At 43.9% G+C, this 13,194-nt stretch overlaps 1 protein-coding gene across 1 annotated transcript in view; it reads right to left on the bottom strand.

Moving 5' to 3' along the window:
* The window catches only part of LOC126526737 (uncharacterized), an 85,007-nt gene extending 72,899 nt beyond the window's left edge, over positions 1–12,108 (bottom strand). Inside the window, exons 1-2 of the mRNA XM_050174601.2 lie at positions 11,912–12,108; positions 2,886–2,998 (exon numbers count right to left, since the gene is read on the bottom strand). Coding sequence (XP_050030558.1) covers positions 2,886–2,998; positions 11,912–11,930 — 132 coding nt within the window. The 5' untranslated portion in view covers positions 11,931–12,108. The remainder of the gene's footprint in view (positions 1–2,885; positions 2,999–11,911) is intronic.
* Positions 12,109–13,194: the final 1,086 nt, after the last annotated feature.

Here is a 13,194-nt window from a genome sequence, read left to right as displayed (position 1 = left end):
TATGATACACATAGAACAACTTCTTCTGGCATAACAGAATTGAAAAGAAATGTCCTCTCTAGCAATGAAATATATAGCAACTTTAGCAGTGGAAATAATGTTTGCTATTTTTTCCTTGAATATGTATACCAGTAGCTTCTCAGACAATGTGCAAGAAGTTCGTAAATACACAGGTTACAATACCTCGATTTGGGCAAGTTGGTTCATCTTGACAGTGCACAGTTAAATTGTTAAACAGGTTATTCCCATAATTTCTACACTCGAAATCAGTGAACAAGAATATCACAGAGTTTATTTACTCTTTATTAGCTGATTGCGACGTTTTGATCGAGAAATACATTTGGGTGGTTCTGTGAGGAAAGCACGAACTGCTTTATGATATACGATACCATTTGCAGTTAAGGGTTATTTTGTGAAAGACAGCAGAGATAAGTTTCCTAGCAAAAGGACAATCTTGTTGGCAAAATTTATTGTTGCATGAACTATACTTTTTCTTAGAACTATTAGTGGCGTAGAGTAGGCAAGAAAATGAAAACGCCAGCAGTGTTTATAATGAAGATAGCGTGGGCCATGCCATGTTCCCCGAACTCATAGTAATAGAAGCTGCATAACTCTCGGAAGGAGAAAGTTTTCTCTTGGCTCACCCCAAACTCAAAAAAATGTGCGAATCAAAAATTAACAAAGTCAAGGTCTATCAATGAAGCGACAATATGACTGCAATAAGCACTTCCAGTTTTTTTTTAACTTGTGTGCGAATACCTTTCTTACCTCTTCCTTCGCTATGAATATCACCAATCACAATCTTCACTTTCTCCCTCTTCTTTTGTTCCCTTTCCTCCGAATCCCAATGCTGAGTAGCTGGCTCAAACCTCGTAGTTCTTGCTGACCTCCCAGCTTTTCTTTCATGATAAATTTGGCTGAATCGGTTGTAAACGAGTATAATACACTATAAACTCAGTAAAGCTGCAGGGCTGATAACTTTCTTAATTGCAGCCTTTAAACACTATCACAGCAGACGACAAGTGCACCTGGGGGCTGGAGGTCGTGGGAAATCCCAGTCCACGGCCTCCTACGATTGTCAGCACACCAATCTCGATGTCCTGCCAAGGTGCCATATTGGTCATTAACATTCTGGGTTGTGCATCACCTTCTAATGGTGATAATGGCATCCTGTTTTTTCTCTCCCGCCCACTTTGGTATTGGCATCGAACATGCATATCCGCGAGCAGACACACACACACACACAAACCTTATACATACTTTATACAAAGCTTTTCACGACACATCTACTCAGAATTTCAGATGCAAAATTTTGCATGGAGTCTGCTTTAAATCTACACTATCTGAAACTAGGGTTTTTTTTTTTTTTTGCAGGCAGAAACTTATTTGCAATGGGCCCTTACAGCAGGGCTGGCAGCAATTTTGAAATCGCATTTGTGATCTCAAATGCTAAACTGTGCAACCTGCGATGTAAACTGCCATTTCTCGGCTGCTCAATCAGGACGCAATGCAGCCTTGGCTTGCCTCGCAATGACTGACAGCATTAATCGAGCATCTATGCATGCTTTATTTGCACAATTAGTATTTTACCGAAAATTGCTTAAAATATTGAGTAGCCAATGTGCCTGCCGAATCACCCATCAACATGGGTGCACTTCGAAAAGCCCACCCATGTTTTTTTTGGCCTCGTAACAAGGGTATTGACGGCAGCTTAGTATTACAATGCCGTGATGAAGTCATTACCGTATACGTTCTACATCCCAGAGGTTCCTTGGTGTTAGGTTTGAAGAAAATTTAAACTGGTCCAGTTATGTCAGCAACAATAAAACCAGCATTGCAAGATCCATCGGTGTTATTAATAAATTAAAGCGTCTACTACCTTCTAGATTAAAAAAACAATTATACTATAGCCTAGTGCATTTGTGCCTCCAATATTGTTTATCTTTCTGGTGTACCACGACAAAAAGCAACATCCATAGTTTACTAACTTTGCAGAAACGCATGATTCGGGTAATTGAGAATGCGCCCTATAGAAGCCACTCCACTCCGCTTTTCAAGAAGAATTGCATTTTAACAATAGAAAAACTCATTAACAAAAAAAAAAAAAAAACAGCCATTGCATTATTTAAAGAGGTAAGACTCAATGAAAGCGCCTTTTTTAAAGCACACCTCCCGAATGAACATAAATATAACACAAGGCAATTAACTTACAACAAGGGCAAGATCCGTACAAATTACGGCGTGCAAAAGCTGGCATTCATAGTTGCAGATTTTCTGAATCATCACCCTGGCTTAATCACTATATAATAAATGAATCACCGTCCTTAAGCACTTTAAAAAAAAGCGAACATGTATTTGCTGTCGCTTTAGGTATGACTGTTCATTCTTTGTACACAAATCGCATTCAGAATTTCTGTTACGTATTTCATGTACTTTTCCTTTTTTGTGTATGTATCCAATTTGTGTATCATGCTTGCACTGTGTGCTTGAGTGTTTTGTGCACTCAGAACGGGTTGGGGAAGGGGACTGACACTTAGTCAGGCATTCGTGACTTTTTGTCAGCCTCTTTGACAGAGAAAATTAAAAAAAAAAAAGCATTGCAATAATTCCAAATAGCACCTTCCTTTGACATATAGCCATGCAGCACCAAGGTGGCACTCACTGTGACAACATGCACTCACTCAAAGGGTCACAAGATTTGCCAGTGTGAATGGGGTGTTAGTAGAAAGTTATCTCTAGTCCCTGTGTGTCCTGCTTTCCCTGTATTATGTTCGAGCCTTCAGGTTACCGACGAAGTCCGTCAGGAAATGGATGACCAAAGATATGAACACGCAAGTGCAGTGACCTCTGAGACAGAAACAGCGTCGTGCGGCCACGTGACTGACCCTCCACTGGCGGTTCCTCTCCTCCTTCTCCTTCTCCCTCTCGAGTTCCTCCAGGTTGGTGAAGTGGCGCCGCTGACCCTTGTGGCCACCACCACCACGACTACCACCTCGGCCTGAAAACGGATGGCAAAGGAATTAAAGGAGTACTCACATGACATATTTGACGTGCCATTTTCTTCCTACACTGGAGTTAAGACCATTACTTTATGAAGATCGACACCCTCTAGACCCTAGAAAAAATAGTGAGAGCCCCCTGTATAATTTACTCTAATACTGGTTCCTACGAACCAATTTCAGTATGCAGGTGATCGATGTGTCACAATGCCACAATACACTGGCTCGCCCTGTGCCTGAGAATGCTGTGGCTGCCACCACACATGAGCACGGCAAGAACAAATGCATGCTGTAGACAAGGCAAACTCAAGTTTTCCCCCAGTGCGATTGCTCCCCTAGTGGGCAGATTAGAAGGCCAAGGGTTGCCAGTAGGAACAACTGCGACCCATTTGCATTGGAGCGCATACTACTGGTGGTTTGTTTTTGCAATGGAAAGTACGAACTCGTTATCCTGCAAGCCTTGCACACAGTATTGTTGTGTTGTTCAGCGTCACCACAGTCTCAAGAACACAAAACACCGAGACCTGCCAGTGAAATTCTGCACATTTAAGGAAATTTTATAGACAAGACATGCATCAAACTGTAAGCATAATCATATTTAGCATTTTTCTTCTCGCATGCCTTCTTTTTATCTGTCCGATGTAGTAAACAGAGCGGCCCTTGTGTGTACAGGGATAAAGTATTGTAAGCTTCGTATGTATGGGTAGTCCACTAAATGCTGGCCATTTTTAGGATGAAGCACAACCTGCATGACCTGTGGATGAGAAACATTGTCATGATTGCATGCACAGTGCAGTTTTTTCAAAATGCTGTAATTGTGATAGCTTATATTGGTGGCAATGGAAAGCACAGCAGATGCTCGTCTTTCTTGATGTTTCTGCTGTGAGAAGTGCATTTGTAGGTTTCTGCAAAAGAGCACTGGCGACCACACATTACCGTTTCCAAACCAATGCACACACTGCCGCTCAAACACCCTACATAAGCGTCACGGACGAGAAAGTGAGCGCACAGTCACAATGCAAACAAACTGCCTCAGAGGACCAGTGCAACTGCGAAGTCGAATTTTTTTTAACAAGGGATGCTTTTGCAAGGTGCAGCAGTGCCGCCTTGCTGAGGTTGTCGAGCCTATATCAACGTTTCCCCCCAGCCACCCCGCTTTTCTATATTCTTTTCTTTTACTGCTGCACAATATCAGAAAATTTTATTCTGTGTCATGACATTACAATAATGTTGATAATGCCAGGTCTTTCATTTCAAGAGGAAGTGAAAACATACAAAATATATTCGCATTATTGCGCGAGAAGTCTGTGGGAGAGTTCTTACAACTTCTAAAATATGTGCTAGTGGTCCTTTAAGGATTCACAATGGGATATGAATGCTACTCCGGGAATGGCTTTCATTAGACAAATGCAACTTCCAACGGGGCCTGTCACTCATACCAACTATAAAGCTATGCCTTAGAAGTCAGACGCAGCAATCAAGAAAAAGTGCAGGGGATTTACCCATTTTTTCATTATGCACCAAGAAGAATGCATAAACCTGAGTGAGCCTGTTGGCAAAACGTCTGGCCAACATGCTGGTAAGTTCACGGACACAACATGCTGCTAAAGCACTTTGGCAAGACTTGTTGGCACGATATGGTGCTCTAGTGTGCCTGCTATTAGTGCTCAGTTTTACACATAGGAGGCAATTCTACAGAAGCTAGGCAAGTAGCGCTGTCACGTGTCACCCTGCATGTTTTGCAGTGCAGTTGGTTTCAATCTGTGCCGCTTTCTACAGTATGACTACCTAATACATAACAGCTTATGGATGTAAGATGGTGACAAATTGCACATTATTTGTGCACTTTTACACTTCCAGCATGCGACACCACATTTTGGTCACAAATACAAGTTGTGCGCTGTGGTTGCAGAAACATGTCAATCCGCTCATTCTGACCTGGGACCCCTTCCATGTAATAAATATGTCTCATCCTGCAATATAAAGCTATGAGACTTAATGTCACATCGAATTACATAACACACCTATCTTTCACATGTGGCATTATTTTCTTGTCATGAATGAAAACAGCTAAAGTTGTCTCTTTAGTTTTCATAGCTTTGGCTGCTATGTATAACAGGCACTTGAGTACTACACTTGAGTAGTGTTTAAAAATTGTTGAAGCACTACTTTTCATGCAAAAGGAAGATTTATGAAAACATACAAATGAACGTTTCCAATCTGCATGCATTTTTTTTCTTCTTCACAGGCACATAAGGAACACCCTTTTAGCAGGCAACAGGTGATGATGTACCAAAGCGAAGTTTCATTTTTCCAATCCCAGTGATGTGTAGAACAACTTCCAAAGACTTCAAAACAGAGAGAAAGCACTATTAGCTCTCATTACACCACAATGAGCAAAAGCAGGAGTGAAACTTGCGTGCGCTGACACCTTTTCTCTATCCTACTGCACCACGAAAAAGTACAGGTCTCCCCAACTTGGCTGCACTTACTGTACTGGTTCATGCAGTGCAGCCCGCTTGCTCTTTATCAACGCAACTTCGTTAAGGGCCCCGTATCGAAAAAAATCCGATGTTGGAGCCAGACGTCGCTTAGCGAAAAATCATTCCGAACCAGAACTATGCAGGCCATCTGAGTGGCGTAGAGGCATTACTGAACTAATTCCTCAGAGTAACATACATCAGAAAAACAGTAAAGTACAACCTAAACACACTCTACAGGCAGGATAGCGTTAGATTGCAATTCGAGTATACGAGAAAACAATTCTATTACGGCGGAACTCAAACACAAACTCCTTTTGCAGCATTTCTGCCATTCATAGGGTGGCCATGCCCTCCGAGATTTCTGTGTGTCAGCCAGCACGCGCACGCAGGCCAATCTCAGAGGGAACAGAAAGGCGCACCCCTTTCCTTGCAACACCTCCAGATGGCGCTCGCCTCCACCACATCGCATGCTGCTTCTACCAGAAAGCTCGCCTTCGTGTAGCGTTCAGCGCCAGCGTTTCCCGGTAAACATTACGGCTACATAAGCTGCAGTTGCCGGGAGGCTAAGAAGCAGTCAGGGATCTTTGAATGCTATTGCATTCCACACTTAAAAGCAAAGTTTAAGCGTCCTCCCAATTTTTTTACAGCGTAGTGTGCACCACCAGCACCACGCTTCGGTATTTGTCACTGTGCAAGTGTGACCGGTGCAGGTGTCATGCAAGCCCTTTGCAGAAGGCTACACAGCACTGCTTTCATTGATTTGAGTAGCAGGGATGGAAGGTTTTAGTGCTTTTTCATTAAAAGCCTCACCAGGTCTGGCCATCTTGAGCTGACAAGCACAGAGCATACATTGCACGATAACAATCATGTCTGCAAAGTATTACATCGCTACGTGCCACGGAAAGGTCTGAAATTTCAAACCAAAGGCTGTTACCCTTTTCACTCGTGGCCGCTGCGCTCCAAGCTGGACCGTGACGTAATCATGCCCCTGCGTCTACGTAATCATGTCCGCAGTGTGATGTCGCTTGTGGTGACATGTGACTTCGAGAATTATACAAGACAACATCTGTTATCTGTGGGATCTGTTGCTTGAATTGATGAATTGAAGTTTAGAGAAATAATAAAACGCACAAAAGGAATGTCTGCATCAAACGGAATGTCTGCATGTTTTTTGTTTTACTTCGTACTGAAGCAAGAGAGATGTACTTCAGCTTTGTCTATTTGTTCCCACGGTCGTGCGGTCACGTGCGCAGGTACCGAAACTACGCCATTTTCTACCATGTTCCAGCGCGTGATCACGCTCTGCAATCCACTTGTCCAGCCTCAGAATTCGTGTAGCACTGAATTATACTGCTAGTCATGTTTCCTTGTGCACAGCGCGCAAAATCATGCGCTGCGTGAACGAGACAACAGCCGGCGTGCGACGCCGTTGACGGAAGTGCGTAACGCCGGGGAAAAAAAAAAAAAAAAAAGAAAGCGAGGAGAAAAAAAATGAAAGCAGCACCTGTGACATATGCGTCACGCGATCCTCGAGGTCCGGTATGGAAGAACACAGGGAAGGATTTTTACTTGCGTGGGCTAGACAGGGCGAATGGAGAGAGCGTCTTACTTGGCAGTGGAGTCCGCCTGCTGAAATCATGGGTTCGCGGCACTGAAATATTTTTATCTCTGCTATTAATGAGCCAATTTCAAAATTTTTGCAGCAGAAGGCTCCCTAAAGGACACATAACAACTTCCAGCATATAACCAAAATTTGCCCTGGGGCTTGGTGAGGGGCCCTCTCAGACAGGTGAGAGAGGTTTGTAAAGGATCATGGCATGCATACTTCCCTCCATGCAGGCACTGCACGTGCTGATGAGCAAATAATTTTGGCGAACACTTCATTGCCATCATAGCTATAACCACTCTTTCCTACACCATCGCAGCCATGAACTCAAAAGTGTACCTTAGCCAAGCCAGTGTGCACTGTTAATCAGCATTCACCACTATTCATCATCATTCCAAATGTGGGTGAATGGCGTCATGAAGGGAATCGGACATTTCAGTCCTGAATGGCACCTCCGAAGATTGGGCCAAGAGAAGCTGACTAGGACCAGCACCTTTGCTCCGCTGCTTATGCTATTAGCAAGGCCAGTTTGTGCAGCTAAGGCTGCCTTGAGCTTGCTTCAAAAGCTGCCCAGAGTAATGTCTAGTATTAACATACTAGGAACGGACAGGCCATCTGCTGTACAATCTGAAAAGAGGCCCATAAGATAGCCTCACTTGCACAACAGAAACAGAAGCACCAGTGTTATCAATGTGCCCTGATTTACAAGATCGTTGATGCGTAGGAGCACAGTGCTACCAGTTCACGAGGAAAGAATCTTCTCATGAAATCCGCGAGACCATACGCTGTCGGAGCGCTTAAGAGAAAACACCTGGTATGTGAGCAGTTCTGTTCCAACAACCACCTTGAATGGACAAATAGAGGGAAATATTGTAGTGCACATTTCAAGAAGTGAGTAAGGCACATGAAGTGAGGGCAATCCTGCTTTTCTTCTAGCATCGTCAAAGAGCCAGAGCGGTTGAAGAAGGCAGAGGACCAAGCGGTGTGAAAAAGTAAGATGCTTGATACGATGGCCTAACGCCTATTTTTGTACACCATATTGTAAATTAAATTGTGAAGTTGACTGATTTAGTGATTATTGGCTTTTTATGACTCAAGGGCCAGTTCTGGCCAAAGAGCACCACATAAATTGTGTAGTTTAACAACCCAATAAAGCTTTGGTTGGTGCTACTGATGCGCTTCCTGGTTCTTTTAATGATCATTTCACCAGTACATGACACCAAACTGCCAGCCTGAGTGCCTGTCAATTTATAGATACTCACTGCACGGAATCAACATTTTTGAACCCTACAAATGAACATGAAATAACACTGCTTTTCCATAACCTGAGTAATAGTAGTGTCTGTGATGCTGATGGCCTGCAAATAAGGCCTGTCAGCTATGTGCTTGATATTATTTCACCTGTTCTTGCTCATATCTACAATATGTCTCTCCCAAGGCCAATTCCCAAAAATAATGCAGGTGGCAAAGGTGCTTCCCATTTTCAAAAAAAGGTGATAAAACACTTATTTTGAACTACAGACCCATCTCCATACTTCTGATTTTATCCAAAGGAGTAGAGAAGATATTTTGTAGGTTACCCTGTTTTCTTGAGAAAAATAACTTATTAACCCCACAACAACATGCTTTCCGCAGATTCATGTCGACTTAACTAGCACTCCTTAAGCAGAAAGAACTAATCCTTGAAAATTTTGAGGCACGTTTATTAACCTTAGGTGTTTTTGTCAATTTATCTAAAGCCTTCGATTCTATTGACCATAAACTTCTGGTTCATAAACTAACTTATTATGGCATCCGTGGCATTGCTCTCAGCTTACTTGAATCTTACTTGAACCACAGAAAGCAATTTGTGTATGTAAATGGATTATCATCCAGTGTCCTTCCTGTTCATGTAGGTGTCCCACAAGGAAGCATCTTGGGCCCTCTCTTGTTCAATATTTTCGTCAATGACTTTATTAACATTGATTCTGGCACAATGTACATTATGTATGCCAATGACACCACACTTCTTTTTTCATCCAAATCTCTGGATGACCTGGTCTTACGTGCTAACAGTGTGCTCTCCAAAGTACACCAGTGGTCCCTTGAAAATGGTCTCACAATCAACTCCACAAAAACCAAAGCCTTGCTCTTTCATCCAAGAAATATGAATGTCGTGCTACCTGGAGATATTGTGCTTAACTCCAGTACTACTGAAGTTGTCCAATCAATCAAATGTCTGGGTGTGCACTTTGATCATGATATGACATGGCACTCTCACGTAGATTTCTTCACCGGCAAACTGTCACAGGTGTTGCGTGTTGTCTATTCCTTTAGATAGCTGCCGCAATCCGTGAAATTGCTGATCTATAACTCACTTTTTTTTCAGTCACCTAAATTACTGCTGCCTCGTATGGGGGACAACTTCAGCCACAAATATCCACAAGCTGTTTGTAATCCAGAAGAAATTTCGTGTCATCTGTAATAAGCCTCGTGATTTTCATTCCGCTCCTCTTTTCAGCGCGCTTAGAACTCTTAAATTGCCTGCCCTAATAAACCTGCGCTTCTTGTCAACCTACAGAAGATATGAGAAAAATATTGGCGCCCTCAACTCTCTCGCTAATCTCCCAAAACGAGAAACCCCTTACACAACTCGAGCTCCTGAGACTTGGTGTGTTCCTCAACTTCGGACTAATTATGGCCAGCAAATGTTATGCCACTGGCTGCCTAGTTTACTCAATGATCTCACCAGATGCAATATTGATGTGCTCACTTGTTCCGCAAAAAATCTGCGTGATATGTTTCTGCAATCTTGACTGTGTACGGTTGTACTTAGTGATTTTTGCCCTTAGTGTTATTGCTCTTCTTTCTTTTTTTCTCCTCTTTTTTTTCCCTTAACGTTTCCTTCCTGCCCTGCTGCTTTTCTGCAGCTTTTTTCCCTTTGTTTTTTCCGCCACAACCATGTACCTCCTTGCTTGTGGAAACAAATCAAATGAAATGACTTGGTACATGGTATATTGATGAAAAATTCAGCACAAAGAACAAAACAACCCACAAGGAAGAGACAAGACAAAGCACCAGTGCTTGTCTCTTTGTGGGTTGTCCTGGATTTTGCGCTGAACTTTTCACCTTCAAAATTAACCCAAAATTGAACAGTGGGTTATGAGGCACGCAGTAGTGGAGGACTTGAGTTCTTCAACATCCACCCAAACCATCGTGCACAAGCGTTCTTGCAGACACCACAGCCATCGGAATACAGTCACCGCGGCCGGGACCAAACCCACGACCACGCGCCTAGCAGAACAAGGCTATAAGCACTAACCACTGCAGCATTCTCTTAACACAATAATGTTTTGAGAGATAATAAAAAGCAAATATGCTTTGCGTTCCTGCACGCATCCCCAATAGCTCTTACATTTTTTGAAGCAAACAACAAAGCTCATCATCGCTGCCCCTTTCTCCTTGCTATGTTCACGCCACTACACTCGCACAATGCGGACTTGTGCAGCACTCTCCAGAAGTGGTGCAGAAAATGCAGGCAAAGTGAGGGCACCTTAAGTTCCCTGAATGAGTGCACAGGTGACAAGACGGACTTCAATGTTCAGTGAAACCAAACAGGCAACAGTCGCATAGATTAACAAGCATGATCAAAAAGTCTTCTGTAGGAAGGCGGCTGACAGCACGAGCCAAATACAGGGGAATATGAAAAAAGATCTGCAGACACACTGACCCAGACACAAATAACCACCACCCTTCGAGACTGTAAAAAGTAAGCTGTACACTGCAGCCGATAAGGCTCACCCTTGGCACAGGTATCGCCTACCTCACCAACGAGAGAGAGAGAGAGAGAGAGAGAGAGAGAGAGAGAGAGAGAGAGAGAGAGAGAGAGAGAGAGAGAGAGAGAGAGAGAGAGACCAACTTTAAAATCATATGCTGCATATGTTAGCCTGGCTGATTGCCTACATGCTACACTTCCTCTATGTGAGCTAGTTAAAGGGCCCTTCTTACCAAACATGAGAACAAAGTGTTCAATGAATGTAACCAAGAAAAATGTTGTGAAAGGGACCTATTAAGAAGGACATATGATGAGACGAATGTTTACTTTCTGCATTCGACTTCTGCACAACGCTTACTCTCGACGCCGCAGGAGTGTCCGTAGAATTGTTATCGCAATAATATGTGCCTTACTGAATTTCCCCCAGTTAGAGGCTGACGTAAGGCGGCCTGTCAATTAACGCGACAACGGGAAACGCCACGGCACTTGATGAGAAATCTGGCCAGCACTCGCCACCCTTATGATGATTGACATCTCGAGCTTCCAGCAAACGCGGGAACCAAATTTCCGTACTTCAGATCACAGTCTATACGCCAGTCACGCCTTGTGAATCGGGTCTGTCAATGGGGCGCTCAGATTCCGCGCAATGCAAGCAGCACCGGTTTGTCTTTAGCCCATTCAAACGCACGCGGCGCCATGCGACGCTGCGCGAAAATACACTCCGTACGTCAGCCCGCCGAAAAATCTTTTGGGCCGGTCATGTTCTCTTTCGCAAAAGAGCGAACCAGCCAGAAAAGCTGACGAAACGACTTCCAGCTATTCGTTAATCCATCTGCTTCTTTTATTGGCACACCGACATATGCCAACACGATCTCCCTTTTATCAGCAACCATTGCGATCATTTAACGGCGCTCTCAAACAAACTAGCCGGTGTACAGCAGTCGGTGTAGGTTTCGCATGGGACAGCTGGTGAATTTTGCATGAGCAAGATCAGAAAACAACGGAAAACAAGGCAAAGTGGCCGCACGCTCGCTGTGCTGCAGCGTAGCCCTAGGCACCCGTGGCTTACCTCGTCCTCTGGGGGGCATCTTGACAGTCGCACGCAGCTACAGGTAGAGCAGAAAAGACAGCGACAAGGGCGCTGTGTGCCAGACGAGATGGCCGAAAACACCGAGAGGAAAGCGAAGAAAGGTCGCACCGCGATTCTCCGAAAGATTTGATGGCGGTGGACGACTTCCCAGCGAAATGCTGGGGTCGCTACTGACTACAAAGAAGTTCAAGAAATTATAGGCGCCGCAAGCTACCAGTATCCCATTATAAGCAACTTTTGTTTAACAAATAATATGACCAATATACAATAAAGCTAACGCAAAAATAATGTTTACAAAGTGCAAATGAAAACGTTTATTAGCTGCTCTTGATTTGAGATCTAGTGCAAATTTATCAATAAAGGCGGCGCTAGTGTTTGTCTCCATAGTCTGCTACAGTTTAGGGCGGCGTGGTGATTCAATAGATTTATCCACGATGTGAAATATACCAGCTAGCGCCAAATGCAGTGGTTCCTAAATATACTTATTTTTTGTTGCCTGCATGTTACTTCAACCGCAAATGTTTCGTTTGAAAAGAAACGAAACTGGAGCAACGCCTCCTTTACTAGATGCCTGCCGCGTTGTGGCGTTGTCCGGTAAACTCGGTTCCGTGCCCTCTCTCTTTTCTCGTCTCCGGATGGATGGAGGAAGGTAGGAGCGTCCCTTTTGAAATGTGGTGATGGCAGTTGCCATCATGCTCATCTTTGGGAGAGAGAGAGAGAGAGAGAGAGAGAGAGAAGTTTAATGATACGAAATGCCGAGAGGTCAGCTTGAGGTATATTCCTCTAGCCAGCTACTCGGCGTTGGGGGAAAGAAAGAGGGAAGAAAGAGGTGCATGATGGGTGACGATGACCACTCTAAAAGAACAGTTTACACCCTTTGGCGTGCCCCTTCTGCCGCACAACGATAATCGTCATCTGCCTTGATGCGTTTCCTTTCTTTAACGCTGCGAGCCCGGAACTTTCCAGTAATGAACGGCACGCGTGTTATCAGCATAGAACAGTTTACACCCTTTGGAGTGCTTCTTCTGATAACGCGCGTGCCGTTCGTTACTGGAGAGTTCCGGGCTCGCAGCGTTAATGAAAGGAAACGCATCAAGGCAGATGACGATTATCGTTGTGTGGCAGAAGGGGCACGCCAAAGGGTGTAAACTGTTCTCAGAGTGGATAGAAGGAAGATGTGGAACATATGGCAAGCAATTTGGCATGCTCAAAGTCTGCAATCCAGGACCGTAATTTTTAAAGAGTTCAGTAATGCCTGGATG

The sequence above is a fragment of the Dermacentor andersoni genome, chromosome 8 (assembly GCF_023375885.2).
Source record: "Dermacentor andersoni chromosome 8, qqDerAnde1_hic_scaffold, whole genome shotgun sequence".
Taxonomy (NCBI): Eukaryota; Metazoa; Arthropoda; class Arachnida; order Ixodida; family Ixodidae; genus Dermacentor; species Dermacentor andersoni.
Note: the sequence above shows the minus strand (reverse complement) of the source record. Positions and strands in the feature narration are given on the sequence as shown.